The sequence below is a fragment of the Microcaecilia unicolor genome, chromosome 12 (assembly GCF_901765095.1).
Source record: "Microcaecilia unicolor chromosome 12, aMicUni1.1, whole genome shotgun sequence".
Taxonomy (NCBI): domain Eukaryota; kingdom Metazoa; phylum Chordata; class Amphibia; order Gymnophiona; family Siphonopidae; genus Microcaecilia; species Microcaecilia unicolor.
The window spans coordinates 3,128,216-3,143,374 of NC_044042.1; the positions used below are offsets into that span (position 1 = coordinate 3,128,216).

At 46.5% G+C, this 15,159-nt stretch overlaps 1 protein-coding gene across 2 annotated transcripts in view; it reads left to right on the forward strand.

The window, feature by feature from the left end:
- Nucleotides 1-756: 756 nt before the first annotated feature.
- SOX13 (SRY-box transcription factor 13) overlaps nucleotides 757-15,159 on the forward strand; it is a 73,060-nt gene continuing 58,657 nt past the window's right edge. For both annotated transcript variants that reach the window (XM_030221882.1, XM_030221883.1), the window contains exon 1: nucleotides 757-830. In XM_030221882.1, coding sequence (XP_030077742.1) covers nucleotides 763-830 — 68 coding nt within the window. In that variant the 5' untranslated portion in view covers nucleotides 757-762. The remainder of the gene's footprint in view (nucleotides 831-15,159) is intronic.

Here is a 15,159-nt window from a genome sequence, read left to right on the forward strand (position 1 = left end):
TACTGGATACTGGGTCAAAGAGGAGAGTGTCCCCTAACACCATGCTGGGACAGTGGGTCAGTACTGGATCGGATGTGCTGGATACTGGGTCAGAGAGGAGAGTGTCAGCTAACACCATGCGGGGACACTGGGTCAGTACTGTATCAGAGGTACTGGATACTGGGTCACAGAGGAGAGTGTCCGCTAACACTATGCTGGTACAGTGGGTCAGTACTGGATTGGAGGTGCTGGATACTGGGTCAGTACTGCCTGGGTCACAGAGGAGAGTGTCTGCTAACACTATGCTGGTACACTGGGTCAGTACTGGATCGGAGGTGCTGTATACTGGGTCAGTACTGCCTGGGTCACAGAGGAGAGTGTCCGCTGGTCAGTACCGGACCAGAGGGGCTGGAAAGTGGGTCAGTACTGGGTCCGAGATGCTGGGATATCGGTTCAGAGGCCCAGTCCCTCTCAGACGGACCTGCTTTTGGATCCGCTCCCGCCTCCCTCTGTCCCGACCTGGCTCCAGTCCTGCAGCGCCGGAGCCCGGTTTCAAGCCCGGTCCGGCGGGGGGGGGGGGGACGGGGGAGGATCTGAGCCGGGAACGGTAGGAGCAGTTCGCCCCGTGCGGTCAGAGTCGGGACTGAGCGGCGGCGCAGAGAGAGGGGAGGGAGGGAGAGGACAAAGCAGGAGGGGGGAGGAGAGGGGGAGGGGATACAGGGGGGAGGGGGAGAGAAGGAGCCCAGAGCGCCGCATCCACAGGCAACAGCACCGGCCCCAGCCATGCCAATGCCGGGAGGAGGTCGGCGGAGGTCGTCGGAGCGGAGATCGGGGGACGGGGAGCCCGAGCAGTAAGTGTCCGCCCTACTTTGCCCAACTTGTGCCCGGGAGGGGGACGGGGGAGGCTTAAATGTGGCCTTCGCTGGGTCTGCACCGCGGTCCAGGGAGTTAAAGGTGCTGGTGCTGATCGTGAGGGTCCCGTGCACCGGGGGGGTGGGGGGAGCGAGATGGGCATTTATCTTCAGTGGGGCCCGTTGCGGGGGGGGGGGGGGGGACGCTTGTGATGAACCGTGGTGAATGGCCTGGTGAAGTCGGGGCACAGAGTCACATGCTGGTGGTTGGTTGGGGAGGGGGGAAACGCTGGGACAGGTGTATACTGGGAAGGGGGGGGCAAAGGGACAGCAGAAGCTAACCCTGTGGAGTTGCCCCGCTTCCATCTTGACCCCCCCCCCCCCCCCACCGTCCCCATTGTGGGTACAATGTATCTATTGTCTGGTGTCGGGCACTTTGTTACCAGGAATGTGAGTGTTTGATAAGAGCTGATAAGAGCCTGACGGAACTCCCTGAGGCCTCTCAACCCCCTCCCCCCTCCCAAGTGACATTTGGGGCTCGGGATCTCCACAGGGAGGACTGGCCGGTGCCTACCTTGTGGTCTGCAGAGAGGTGGTCAGTGGCTGAAGTCCCCCCCCCCCCTTTTTTTTTTTTGCAGCTCTGAGTTTCCACCTGAAGCTTGATCAAATAAACTTAGAAAAGTCGCTGCAGAGCCCAGGGATTGCAAGTTCCAGTAGCAAATGCAGAGAAGATGGCTCCAGTTCATCTGGCCTTTTTTACTGTTCAAAAAGAAGTTTTTCTTCTGAAAGACTCTGATCTGGGAGCATTTTCAGCTCCTTCTGTGTTGCAGGATGTTTATTAAACATTTTATAACATTTTGAATGAGTTCTCCTAGCCCAGAGCCCTGTCCTCAGTAAAAGGTAGGATGTGATGAACTGTCAGCATAGCACAGGAAGTAAAGTGACCCCTCTAAGGTCAGTCAGAACAAAAGACAGGGACATAGGTAGGACCCTGCTGTGCTTTAAGCATGTGGGCTTGAGCCCCTCACTAGGCAGCAGCTTCCCACTGAAAAGGGGCTGAATTAACATGAATTAAGCACCTCTCAGCCTGCAGTTAGAGGGTCACTTCCATCCCTTTGCCAACACTTGGGATCATGAATATTATGTCCCCTCTGGGCAGAAAGGAATGTTAAGTGTAGTAGTAAAGACCCCCCCCCCCACCCATCCCCCCTGGGCTGCAGTAGCATGAGCAATGCCAACAGTAGTCCAGAGCAGCTGGTGGACAAATTCTGGTCTCCTCCTGGGCCTGGGTGAGGGAAGGAGACTGAGGTGAGAAGAACAAGTCCCTTTGTGCCTTCCAGAGCTAAGAATCGCCCCTCCCCTACCATCTCCCACCCCCTGGGCAGAGCTGTTTGGAAGCCAAGCACAGGGCTGAGAGACCACTGTGTAACTCTTGGGAAGGGCCTGCAATCCTGAAGCCTTGACTCTGGAATTCCTTGCCAGAGAATGTGGTAAAGGCGATTAGCTTAGCAGGGTTTAAAAAGGGTCTGGACAGCTTCCTAAAGGAAAAGTCCATAGACCATTATTAAATTGACTTGGGGGAAATCCACTGCATATTTCTGGGATAAGCAGCATAAAATGTATTGAATTTTTTTGGATCTTGCCAGGTATTTGTGACCTGGATTGGCCACTGTTGGAAACAGGATGCTGGGCTTGATGGACCTTTGGTCTGTCCCAGTATGGCAATACTTATGTACTTGGGATTCTGAGTGGAATCTTGCTACTTTTTGGGGTTCTACATGGAATGTTGCTAGTCTTTGAGATTCTGCATGGAATCTTGTTATTCTTTAGAATTCTAGAATCTTGCTACTCTTTGGGGTTCTACATGGAATGTTGCTACTTTGGGATTCCAGAATCTTGTTATTCTTTGAGGTGTCTGCCAGGTTGTGACCTGGATTGGCCACTGTTGGAAACGGGATGCTGGGCTCGATGGACCTTTGGTCTGCCCAGTATGGCAACACTTATGTACTTAGGATTCTGAATGGAATCTTCCTGCTCTTTGGGGTTCTACATAGAATGTTGCTACTTTTTGAAATTGTGCATGGAATCTTGTTATTCTTTAGAATTCTAGAATCTTGCTACTCTCTGGGGTTCTACATAGAATGTTGCTACTCTTTGGGTTTCTGCCAGGTATTTGTGACCTGGATTGGCCACTGTTGGAAACAGGATACTGGGCTCGATGGACCTTTGGTCTGTTCCAGCGTGGCAATACTTATATACTTTTCATAGTATGTGAACCTTACCAGTGGCTTCATACCCCTAGAGCAGCGGGTCCTCAAGCTTTCTTCTGTTGTAACACACAACATTCATGTATGTGACATACCAAACACTAACATTCACAGCTTAAAAATTTCATTGTCTACGTTTAGTATGAATTTGTCTACCCCGTATCAAAAAACTGTATGCAGCACATCACTCCCAGATTTCACACTTATATAACAAAATAAATATATATTCAAATTCTGGTGCCACCTCAGTAACAGCAACACAGAATCCCTCTACTGCCAGATACTGTGAAGTAGAGAATGACACGGGGACAAAGTTTGCCCCTGCTCCGTCCCTGCGGGTTCTATCTCTGTCCCCGTTCCATCCCCGCGGGCCCTGCAGAAGCCTTGAACACATGATTTTATATTTAAATCTTTTTATTAAAGTATAACCCCCCCCCCCCCCCACTACCCTTCCAACCCCAACAATAGCTGACTTCTACTACCCCAAAGAATCCTAATCCACCTTGTTAAAATGTCCAGGGGTACAAAATACAACCCGTTCTGTATGCCCTAGAGGGAAGAAATATGCCCTGTGAAGCACTGTTATGATTTTTTTAATCTGTGGATGAATAAATCAACAATCTCAGGATTAAGTCTATCTCTCCCGTCTTCCACAGTCCTTCCTGCAATGGAAGATGTCTTCTTAGAAGATGTGCTGGTAGCAGGATGGACAGGATCCCCCCCCCCCCCCATGCAAAGTTTGCTACTTGTGGCCATCATGTTTGTTTTTAAAAAAAAAATCAAAATATTGTCCTCTGTATCACTCAAACGTAAATAACAGTCCAGTTCATTAACAGGCTTCAAAGTAGAAAATGACAGGGGACAAAGTTTGTTCCTGGCCCCCTCCCTGCTGGATCTGTCCCTGCCCTAGCCCCTCAGGCTCTGTCCCAGTCCCCACGGTTATTGTGGGTTCCTGTCCCCTGTGTCATTCTCCTACTGTGAAGCAACACAAAAACCTGCAAATATGCTACTTAGAAACTATGTAGCAAACAGAATCTGTGGCCAGCAGACCATTTTTGGGGGTAGTGGGGAAGCAGAAATAGGGACCAGTTACAGGAGTTTTAAGAACCTGACTCTCAAGTTTGCTGGTCTCCCCAGCTTGCAGGCAGTGTGATGGTAAACATATGCTTGCTATCTCCACCAGTTTGTTTGTGACAAAACCTCCCACCTCTTGGAGACACTGTGGTTGAGAACCACTGCTTTCTGTCCCCATTGCATTAATAAATGGTTATATCTTACACTCCTGTCAGCCTTATAAATGAATTGGTGTATGCTAGAATGCAGGCTATGGAAAAGGGTTCTAAACCTTGGCCTGGCTCCAGGCCACATCTGTACTTTTTTTTATTGTGACCCTGGCATCCCAAGGCTAAAGTGTCCTGGCAGAGCTGTGTGTGAGGGTTTCAGTACCAGAATAGCAGGGGGTGCTGTGGGGCAGGACTGAGGTGTGATGGTGTCATTTCTGCTGGGCAGAAGTGAGTTGCACTGACTGAACTATTTGTATGGTGGTTTCAATATTAGATTTGGGCAGAGATGAGTGGGTCACAGTGTAATAGAGAGTTTCAAAACAGAGAAAAAGGAACCTGAAACATTCCTCTTTGACCTTGAATAAGTCCCTTAACTTCCTAGTGCTCAGATTTGGAATCTGTGCTCTTTGGGGAAGGTATTTAATTCCCGTCTGAATTATTCGGGATTGCATGGCATCTCTTGGTGCTGCTTTTGTCCATCTTAAGGCCTAAAAGTTGCTATAGTCTTTTTTGAATCAAGAAGCAGAGGCCAAGTTCCTTTGGAGGGGGTATCTGGGTGCAAAGATACGCTGGTTACAGATGTGGAAGGGGCATCTCAAGCAGCAGCTCTGTATGGAGCCAGTGGTGAGCCCTGAGTGAACATCTGGAAGGCCTCTAGGTTTGGGCAAGCAGAAATCTTCCCTAGTTCAGTGTTACATATACCTCTAAGTGTTGCCCCCCCCCTCCCCCGAAGACAAAACTCTCCCACATTCTCACAGGGCAGCAGGCAGCAGCAACATGGAAGCTGGCGGGTCCGTGTTCTCATGTGCCCAGCAGCACAGAGACTCATGACGTGTCCAAACCTCATTTTAGACACAGGATTTTAGCTCTGTGAAAAGTGCCTGACAGAATGGACTTGTAATTCACCAAGGCGCAGCTCACAGGAGCGGCAGAGAACTTCTGATGAAGAAATGGAGATAGGAACGCATGATCAAAGATTGTTTTTTTGTTTTGGGTAGGGGTTGTGTGTGTGTGTGTTGTTTTTTTTTTTGCTAAAAATGCTGAGAGAGTGGAATTTTTATGAAAAAAAAAAAACAGAGATTAGGTTTCGAGATATCCTGCTGCCACTGAGTTTAGGTGGGTTTCCTGAAGCAAAGACAGATCAGAAGAGTCCTTCTTGTAGCCTTGGCCATTGTGGAGACGCAGCGCAGGGCATGGAGAGAAGAGAGATGATTAATGCTCATGGGTGAGACTCGTGCATTCTCTGTTCTGTCTTATTTTGGGGGTAATATTTTCTTCAATGCCATTGTCCTAGCAGAGTGAAGAGAGCAATGGAAATCGATGGCAAGGGCATGAGAGAGTGCACCCTGGGTACTCTGACACATGTTGCCCTGTCAGCTGCATGAGTGTTGAATTCATCACCTCTGTATTAAGGACAGTGCAGAGTTCCTGGTCTCTTTGTACTGAGGGCAAAGTGCTCCTTGTCCGGGGTGCTCCTGGCAGCTTTTAAAGTGTGAAAGACTTTGTGAGTAAGATCTGCATTTGACCTTAGTAGTTTATACTTAATGTGTACCAAAAGATTGACGAAAGCAGGCGTGCTCAGTTTCCGAGTCTTGGGGTATGGGATGGCATGGTGCCTTTGCTTGGCCCGGGGATTTCAAGCTGTAATTGTACTGGGCTTGTCTGTTTGGATTTCTTACAGCTTTTTTTTGAAAGGATGGGCTTTGGTGTTGGGATCTGTGCCCCCCCCCCCCCCCCCCCGATTTGTCCTCTTTGCTTGGTTGTGTTAATTCATTCTCTCATCCTCTGAACATAAAGCGCCAGAAAGTCAATATTCAAACACAAAACTAGAGGGAGGGGGTGTCTGTTCCTATTTTTCAGGTGTCTTTAACCTCTGACTGTGCTTTCTTTCCCAAAACTAACACAGCAGAAGTGACTTCCTTGGAATAGTGAGCTATTATATTCTTGCAGTGTATAACATGAATGGCTTTGTTTGTTTGTTTATTTATTTATTGGGATTTATTAACCGCCTTTATGAAAAGATTCACCCAAGGCAGTATGCGATGGTACAGTTTAACTTAGAACTTACAATTTTGCAAACAGCGCAACAATAGTAAAATGACCTATAAACATAAATACAATACCACCCCCCCCCCTTTTTTTACAAAGGCGCGTTAGCAGCTGGTGCGGTAATCCAACACAGCCCATACAAACTGAATAGGTTGTGTCAGCATTACCGTGCGTCTTTGTAAAAAAAAGGGGGGGGGAATAAATGAGGTAAACTTGAAAAGAGCAAATTGAAACTAGGACCTACCATGAAACAGGATCAAAAATAATACGACATTTAACGGCACTCAAATTCAAATACCAGAGATACAATATGATATAAGCATAATAGTGATGGAATATCTAATAAGCACACAATTAGAGCATTCAAATAACACAGATATGATGCTAAAGATTTTCTACAATATGGCTGACCATATAGCTGAGGGACCAAGAGCAGATGTATGATGGGAACAAGATGCCTGGTACAGAGTCAGTTGGGATAATTTGATGGTTAGTTAAACTCAAGGCAAGTTCTTTGTGCAGCTAATCAAGATATAAGGAACTGGTCCAAGTGACAGTGGGTGTAGTCAGCCAGTCCAGGTGCAGAATGAGAGCATAGTCAGTCACCCTACGTATTCCTAAAATAGAGGTAGTCTCGAGTTAGCCCCTGTGGGAGTAAATTCACGAGCGTGGAAGCTACTCCTGAGAAGGCTCACTGGCGGGTATCACATCGTACAGTTTCTTTTGACGAAGGTACAGATAATGATGATCTTTGACAGGACCTTAGAGGTCTTAAAGATGTGTAAAGGGTTAACTTATTCTTTAAGTGCTCTGGCCCATTTTGTCTGAGGACCTTGAAAATCAAAGATGGAGTTTTAAATTGAGCCCTATAAGATAGTGGTGGTCAGTGTAGTTTTTGCAGGAAGGGTGTGATGTGGTCACACCGCCTGTAACGTTCTGAATTAGCTGCAGCTGATGCAAACTCTTTTCGGTTTGACCAGTTTAGAGGGCATTACAGTTAGTCTAGTCGTCATGGAACACTGAGGTCCAACCCGTCTTTTCAATATATGGAGAGAGATTTTGTAGTTGACGCAGGGAATAAAGACAGTTTGCGCGATCAGAGTGAGTGAGGAGTCTAGCAGTATCCCAAGATTCCTGACCTCTGATTTTAGGGGGGAGTTCATACTTCTCAAAAGGCATTTTGAAGTCCGGTATTTTGTCCACTTGTGTCTGGTACGAAAAGAATCTCTGTTTTGCTCGGGTTCAGGCAGAGTTTGTTCTTTGTTGGTCCATTCCTGGGTTGCAGTTAGGCAGGCAGTCGGTTTACTCAGAGCTGTGGGTAGATCTGGTTCAGTGGGTATGAATAGTTGCACGTCATTAGCATAGATGTCGAGTTTTGTGTTCATCAACTGAAGCAGCTCAGCCAGAGGCTGGAGGTGGATATTAAATAAAATGGGAGACAGTATGGACCCCTGTGACACCCCCACAGTTCAGTGCCCAAGGTAATGGTGTGCTGTTACTGAACAGAAGTGTTGTCTGTCTGACAAATAAGCTGAGCACACCTGACCAGCTGGTTTGCAGGATATTTGTAATAAATGTGCACATTGGACTATGGCTGCTTAGATGTGGCTCCAGGAAACGGTTGGAGGAGTCTCTCAGCTTACGTCCTGCTCCAGTACTTCAGGTGTTTCGGGGATCCTGGTCATACGCAGAGGAAACTTCATATACAGATGTCAGCCATTAATGCTGTCTGACAGAGCTGGACAAGTCAGCGATCCAGACTGGGGGCTGAAGGATCAGGGGTCCCAGAGCATCGTAGCTCCTAATTGTTAAAAACATTGTTTTGCTCTCAGTCTTGCAGATTTTTACTCACAATCTTTTATGGTCCCCATTTTGTGCCCAACTGAATAAGGATTCCTGGTCCCTGACTTTCAGGGCTGCAGCCTTGCCCAGTTTGAGATTGTCGCTTTGGAGACACAGGTCCCCCCACCTCTTGTGACATTTTACAGTTCATTTCTTGCTTTTGTAGTTTAGTCGCACTTTTCATATACGTCAGTGTCCATCAGGGCATAGTAAAGCGGTTTATAATGAGTCAGAAAAGGAGCGAGAAGAGATCAGTGCTGTTGGTGTAATCCTGAGCCCCCCCCCCCCCCCTCCCCAGGTCAATCCCCTATTCTTTCCAAAAGGCCAGGGGGAAGAATCATGATTTCAAGCAGTCATGGTTTAGTTCTCCCGTTAAGTGAGGAGGGCGGAAGGTCTTTTGTAATGGACCAAAACATGAAAAGGCAGAACATCATGTATCGAAGAAGTGACCAGTGGGAGGCAGAAGTGCCAACTAGTTGACATCTGTAAGTGTGTTAATCAGGAGTGAGCAGATTAGAGGGGTACACGAGACCCCACCATGTAAAACGCTCTATGTATCAGCATCGGAGTTATAGAAGATATTCTAAAGGCAATTAGGAACAGTGAAGGTCCTTCAAGGTGGGAGTGATATGGTCAGATCTTCTGGTACAGCTGCTTTCTGTCCAAGTTGCAACCTATGGATGACGGTCTGGCTCAGTCCAAGAATTAGCTCAAGGACAAATGTTTTCAAATCTTGTGGGGTGAAATAAGGTATAACCGTAGGTACTTATGTAAGAGCTAAGAGGGCAGATTTAAGAACTGCTGAAGTGTGAGGTTGAAGTGTTAAATGGGATCAGTCTTAGTCCCCAGAATTGTTAACCACACATGCAGTGGAATCGGTTTGCTAGTGATGTGGGGAGACATATTAGGAAGAAGGGGATCTTGTGAAATCCAGATGGTCTTAGATTTAGAAAGGCTCAATTTCAGGGCTTGGGTTGTTGGGTCCATGTGAAATTTAATCTTCAAAAAGGTGTCCATTAAGTCCTAGAGGTTGCAAGTGCTATTAGAAATAGATTGAAGAGTAGAGGCAACAGCAGTACCTTGAGGAAGTCCAGGGGACAGAGTTTATGTCTTAGAAGAAGCTGCACCTGGCTTTCACCATGAAAGGGCAGGAAGAGATCCATCCACTCTTAAGACCATCCTTACGTCAGACATGCGGATCAGCAGTAGGGATGGATGAATGGATCGTGCCAGGATAAAGGGCGATGGTGATTTCTGCCTGGTTCAGCTCTAGTTTTACACCTGAGTTTGTTCGTCAGGCGGAGAAGTGTTTCTGTGGAGTGTCCTGGCCGCTGTTTTGGAAGGAAAGAGAAGTTTAGACGTGAAGTGGAAGTTTGCTGGTGAGAGAGGATTTAGAGATGGACAAATGATAGCAAGCTTCCAGTAAGAAGGGAAAATACCAGTCAATAGACTATTGTTGATATCTACATAAGAACATAAATAAATAAGCACTGCCATACTGGGAAAAGACCAAGGGTCCATCAAGCCCAGCGTCCAGTCTCCGACAGCGGCCAATCCAGGCTTCAAGAACCCGGCAACCCCCCCACCCCCCCAAACAAAAATTTTTTAATAATGTTCAATGGACTTTTCCCTCAGGAATCTGTGCAAACCCCCATTAAACTCCGTAAGGCCAGCTGCTGTCACTACATCTAATCTAGCGCTTATTAACCGTCAAGTCCTAAAAGGTCTAAGGCAGTGTATAATATAAATAATGCAGCAACAGAATAAAACAATATTCATCAAACAGAATTTACAAGTAAATATTAAATACATTTTTTTAAAAGATTTTTACGACATGCAGCCTGGAAAAGGAATATGATCTTCAGTTTCTCTTTGAAACTAATCGTTGAGCCGAAGGATAATGAAGAAAGTTATCATTCTTAAATCTAAATGTTAGCTTAGAATGAGGACGAAAAAGTGAGGGCACTGTTTAGTAAGGCACGCTAACACTAGAGACACCCATATTCCTCTGGGCTTCTCTAGCATTAGCGCGTGCTAATTTTTACTGAGTTCTAAAATCAATAGCGGGTCTACAGCGCAGTTTAGTAAACCGGGTCTTAAATCATATAAATAGAGGCTTGACCATGAAATGGAAATTTTATAAGTAATCCTAGCTTTTAACGGTAGCCAGCGGAGATCGATTAACAAAGAAGTGACTCATGTTCGTTACTTGGAAAGATCATTTTAGCAGCAAAACTTGCAATCTATCAAGTTGTTTCTGAGGAAGCTCAAGGTAGACCGAATTTCAGTAATCCAAAGTTTGAAGGATTGAGCCAAAAGAGCAAAAATGTTTATTATGAAAATAAGAATGGATTAACCTCAGTAACCTCCATTTAAAAAAGATTTTTCTTGATAAACTGTTAATTTGAGGTTCAAATAAAAGAATCAAAAATAATACCCCAAATTCGAGACGTTTATGCTATAGGAAGAGAATTAAGATTGTTCGAGTGGAAATGATTATAGAAATTATAGAAAGTACTCATAATGATATAGGATAGGAGTGCAGTGGACTTTGATCCTGGGTAGCTGGGTTTGATTCCCACTGCAGCTCTTTCTGACTCTGGGCAAGTCACTTAACCCTCATTTACCCCAGGTCCAAATGAGTATCTGTATATATCATGTAAACTGCTTTGAATGTAGTTGCAAAATACCACAGAACGGCAGCATATCAAGTCCCATTCCCTTTCCCTAAATAAAACAGGAGAAAGAGATGATCCTCACAATGTTCCTTTAACAGGGGATATGGAAAGAAGCAAAGGAAAATGACAAAGCATTGCCTTACTGGGACAGACCGAAGATCCATCAAGCTTAGTATGCTGATTCCAACAGTGGCCAATCCAGGTTACAAGTACCTGGCAAAATCCAACAAGTCCATTTTAATAATGGCTTATGGACTTTTCTTTTAGAAGTTATCTAACCCTTTTTTAAACCCCACTAAACTAACTGCTTTTACCATATTCTCTGGCAATGAATTCCAAAGTTTAATTACATACATTCTGGTCGCCGCACCTCAAAAAAGACATAGTGGAATTGGAAAAGGTGCAGAGAAGGGGCGACAAAGATGATACAGGGGATGGGACGACTTCCCTATGAGGAAAGTCTGAAGAGGTGAGGCTCTTCAGCTTGGAGAAGAGGCGGCTGAGGGGAGATATGAAAGAGGTCTATAAGATAATGAGTGGAATGGAACGAGTCGATGTGGAGCATCTGTTTACGCTTTCCAAAAATACTAGGACAAGGGGGCATGCGATGAAGCGGCAGTGTGGTAAATTTAAAACAAATCGGAGGAAATTTTTCTTCACTCAACGCATACGTAAACTCTGGAATTTGCTGCCGGAAAAAGTGGTTAAGGCGGATAACTTAGTGGACTTCAAAAAAAGGTTGGACGGCTTCCTGGAGGAAAAGGCCATAGAATGTTATTGAATGGACGAGGGAATAATACACTATTTCTAGGAGGGGCTGGACAAATTGCTTGTTCTTTTGGCCGCTGTCGGTGACAGGGTGCTGGGCTCGATGGACTCTTGGTCTGTCCCAGCATGGCAATGCTTATGTACTTATGAGGTAAGAAATATTTTCTCCGATTTGTTAAATTTACTACTTTGTAGCTTCATTGCGTGCGCCATAGTCCTAGTATTTTTGGAAAGCGTAAACAAGACGCTTCACATCTACCCGTTCAACTCCACTCATTATTTTGTAGACCTCTATCATATCTCCCCTCAGCCGCCTTTTCTCCAAGCTGAAGAGCCCTAGCCACTTTAGCCTTTCCTCATAGGGAAGTCGTTCCAACCCTTCTATTGTTTTCGTTTGGATTAACACCAGGGGAGTTGTTGGTTGAAGAATGAAAAGTCTTCATTGTGGAGAGGGCTTTGGACAGTACTTTTGCTGACATTTGGAAATATTAATCAGCGCTGACAGGCAGTGTGATAGTTGAGCGCTGGAGAGAAATTTTAGCTGAAAAGCCTTGTTTCTTAGATTTCTTTTTGTTTAATCTGCTCTGTTTCTCCAGTGTTGCGTTGAAGACTGTTTTGTGAATACCAGAAAGATATTGGAGTGGAAGCAACAGAGAGGCCCCCTGCTCAGCAACACTGGGGTTCAGGAATTGGGACCCTCTGCAGCATTTAGGCTTTCTTTACTGAAAGAAAACGCAATAATACTTTAGAGTCCAATCAGGTCTATATGCCTGAATGTCCTAATATCAATGCAGAAGCTGGTAGACAGAATTTGATGAAATTGGAGATGTTGGATGTTGTCTCTCAGAGAAGCTGAACATGGTATTTCCAGCAGGCTGACGAGATCAGGGGGCTGGTAACATAGTAAATGACGGCAGATAAAGACCTGAATGGTCCATCCAGTTTGTGTTCATTATCAATTCAAGATTTACTTGATCATGGTCTTTCTTTGGTAGGAATCGAGCCAGTGCCCCAGGCTGTGTAGGGAGGAAATGCCACTCCGATGCAGCAGCCCAGGCCCTCTGGTGATGCCAAGCGTTGGTGGTCCACCATAGCAGTGGAACATAGGGGCTTCCTTCTGATGCTGCATTAAGATTGCTGGCATGTGGTGCCAGTTTTACCCGCCTCTGCCAGTGGCCTGGGGAAGGGAAGAGGGAAAGGTGACTTGGTAAAGAATGGCTTAGCCTCCAATCCATTTGCTACTTCTTTGGTTAAATCCTTGCCCATTCAGACACATGTGCTTGTGTCTCTGCTTCTGCTTGGGAGCCCGTGTGTGTACAGCACTGTCTTCTGCCTCTTTTTGTGTTCCCGACTGTGTACCGTGTCACCTTCTGCCTCTGCTTGTGACCCTGCTGGTGTATGACATTGTCTTCTACTGCTACCTGTGTCCCCACCTGTGTACAGTGCCGTCTTCTGTCTACTTCTGCCTATGTACTGTGCAGTCTTCTTCCTCTGCTTGAGTTGCCGCTTGTTTATGGGGTCGTCTTCTGCCTATGTCCCCACCTCTGTACGGTGCTGTCTTCTGCCTCTACTTCTGGCTGACTCCCCACCTGTGTATGGTTCTACCTTCTGCCTCTGCTTGTATCCCTGCCTGTGTACAGTGCTGTTTTCTGCCTCTACTTCTGCCTGTGTACTGTGCAGTCTTCTTCCTCTGCTTGAGTTGCCGCTTGTTTATGGGGCCGTCTTCTGCCTGTGTCCCCTCCTGTGTACTGCGCAGTCTTCTTCCTCTGCTTGTGTTGCTGCTTGTGTATGGGGCCGTCTTCTGCCTATCTCCCCACCTGTGTATGGTTCTATCTTCTGCCTCTACTTCTGCCTCTGCCTGTGTTTGATGCCGTCTTCTGCGTCTGCTTACGTTGAGCTTTGTGTTTATTAAAGGTTTAATCGCAGGTATCTACATTTGATATTTATTTCTTACACAGAGGTGGCATTTTACCAGTCACATGTTCAGCATAGCACAGGAAAGTTGCCCACGGGGATTCAAAGAAGGATATATTATTTTTAATCAAAACAGAGGGATGTTTGATCCCTAGAGTTTGCGATACTTCTTATAGCAGTCAGAGAGTTTAGAGGCATCAGTCCATTTCTAGAAGCTGACCCTGTCTGGGCCAATAACAGTAGATACAGCGACTAGTTAAATCTTGTAATGAACCAAGTGTTAGCAGATCTGTTTCTGTGACTCAGGAGTATCAATGGAGAATCCTTCCTTCTGCCTGAATTTCTAGCAGTGGAGCTGTGTTGTGGGAAATTTTCAGACAGCTGAGTGGAAATGTCGGGAAGCTTTTTCCCCAAATGTACAGTGACACATAATTTACTTTATAAATAAAATTGTAGATTTTACATTTAAACCAGCACTTTCTAGCCTTCTTCTGTCTAACAAGGTTTGAGATGAACTTACATAATATTGAACAATATGTCTAACAAATATTCAGCCTTCCTACCTTCGCATTAACATAAAACAATCACAAACTGTCAACATCAGTTCCCTAATGCAAATAAACTATCACTAGGACAGAAGCTCTGTAAATCCCCTTTTCCTCTCAGGGAACTACTGTACTTTTTCTGTTTTTCTGTGCCTGTTTTTTTACCCTGTGTAATTGAACACGCCCTGCTACACCTGGGGGATTCAGCACAATGCAGAATTTGCACAGGATCCTGAGCAGGCAGCGGCTTGGCAGTGACAGCTGGACTGGACGGACCTCCCTCCCTCTCGTCATTGAGTCAGAAGAGGCGCACAGTTGCACGCTGGCCTGCGTCGTGCTCCTCTGCCGTTCTGGGCATGATTGTTCCTTTGAACCGTGCAGGCCTCCGAAAAGGTGCACAGTGTAAAGAAACAGGCCTAGGTTGGCAGAGGATGAGGACGTGGCTTACTGTGGAGCTGTTCCACCTCCTCTTGCCACATGATTGGGGAGGATTGCTTGGGGGGGGGGTGAACTGAAGAATCTTGAGTGGCCTTTCTATGGTAGGGAGCCAGGACTGGAGAAAACTGGAGGGAGTGTGTTTCATGGGGGGGCGGGGGAAGAGAATGCTGGAGGGTTTGTGTGCCATGGGGAGGGAGAGGAAAGGCTGGAGGTATGTGTGCCATGGTGGGGGAGGGAGAGGGAGGGAGTGTGTACCATGGGGGAGGGCACTGGAGAATGCTGGAGGTATGTATGTCATGGGGGAAGGAGGGAGAAGGCTGGAGGTAAGTGTGCCACAGTGGGGGAGGGAGATGGAGAAAGCTGGAGGGAGTGTGTACTATGGGGGAGGGCACTGGAGAATGCTGGAGGTTTGTATGTCATGGGGGAAGGAGGGAGAAAGCTGGAGGTATGGGTACCATGGGGGGGGGAACTGGAAGGTATGCGTGCTGTATTGGGGGGGGGGTGAAAGCTGGAGGGTATGTTTGCTATGGTGGGAAGGGAGAAAG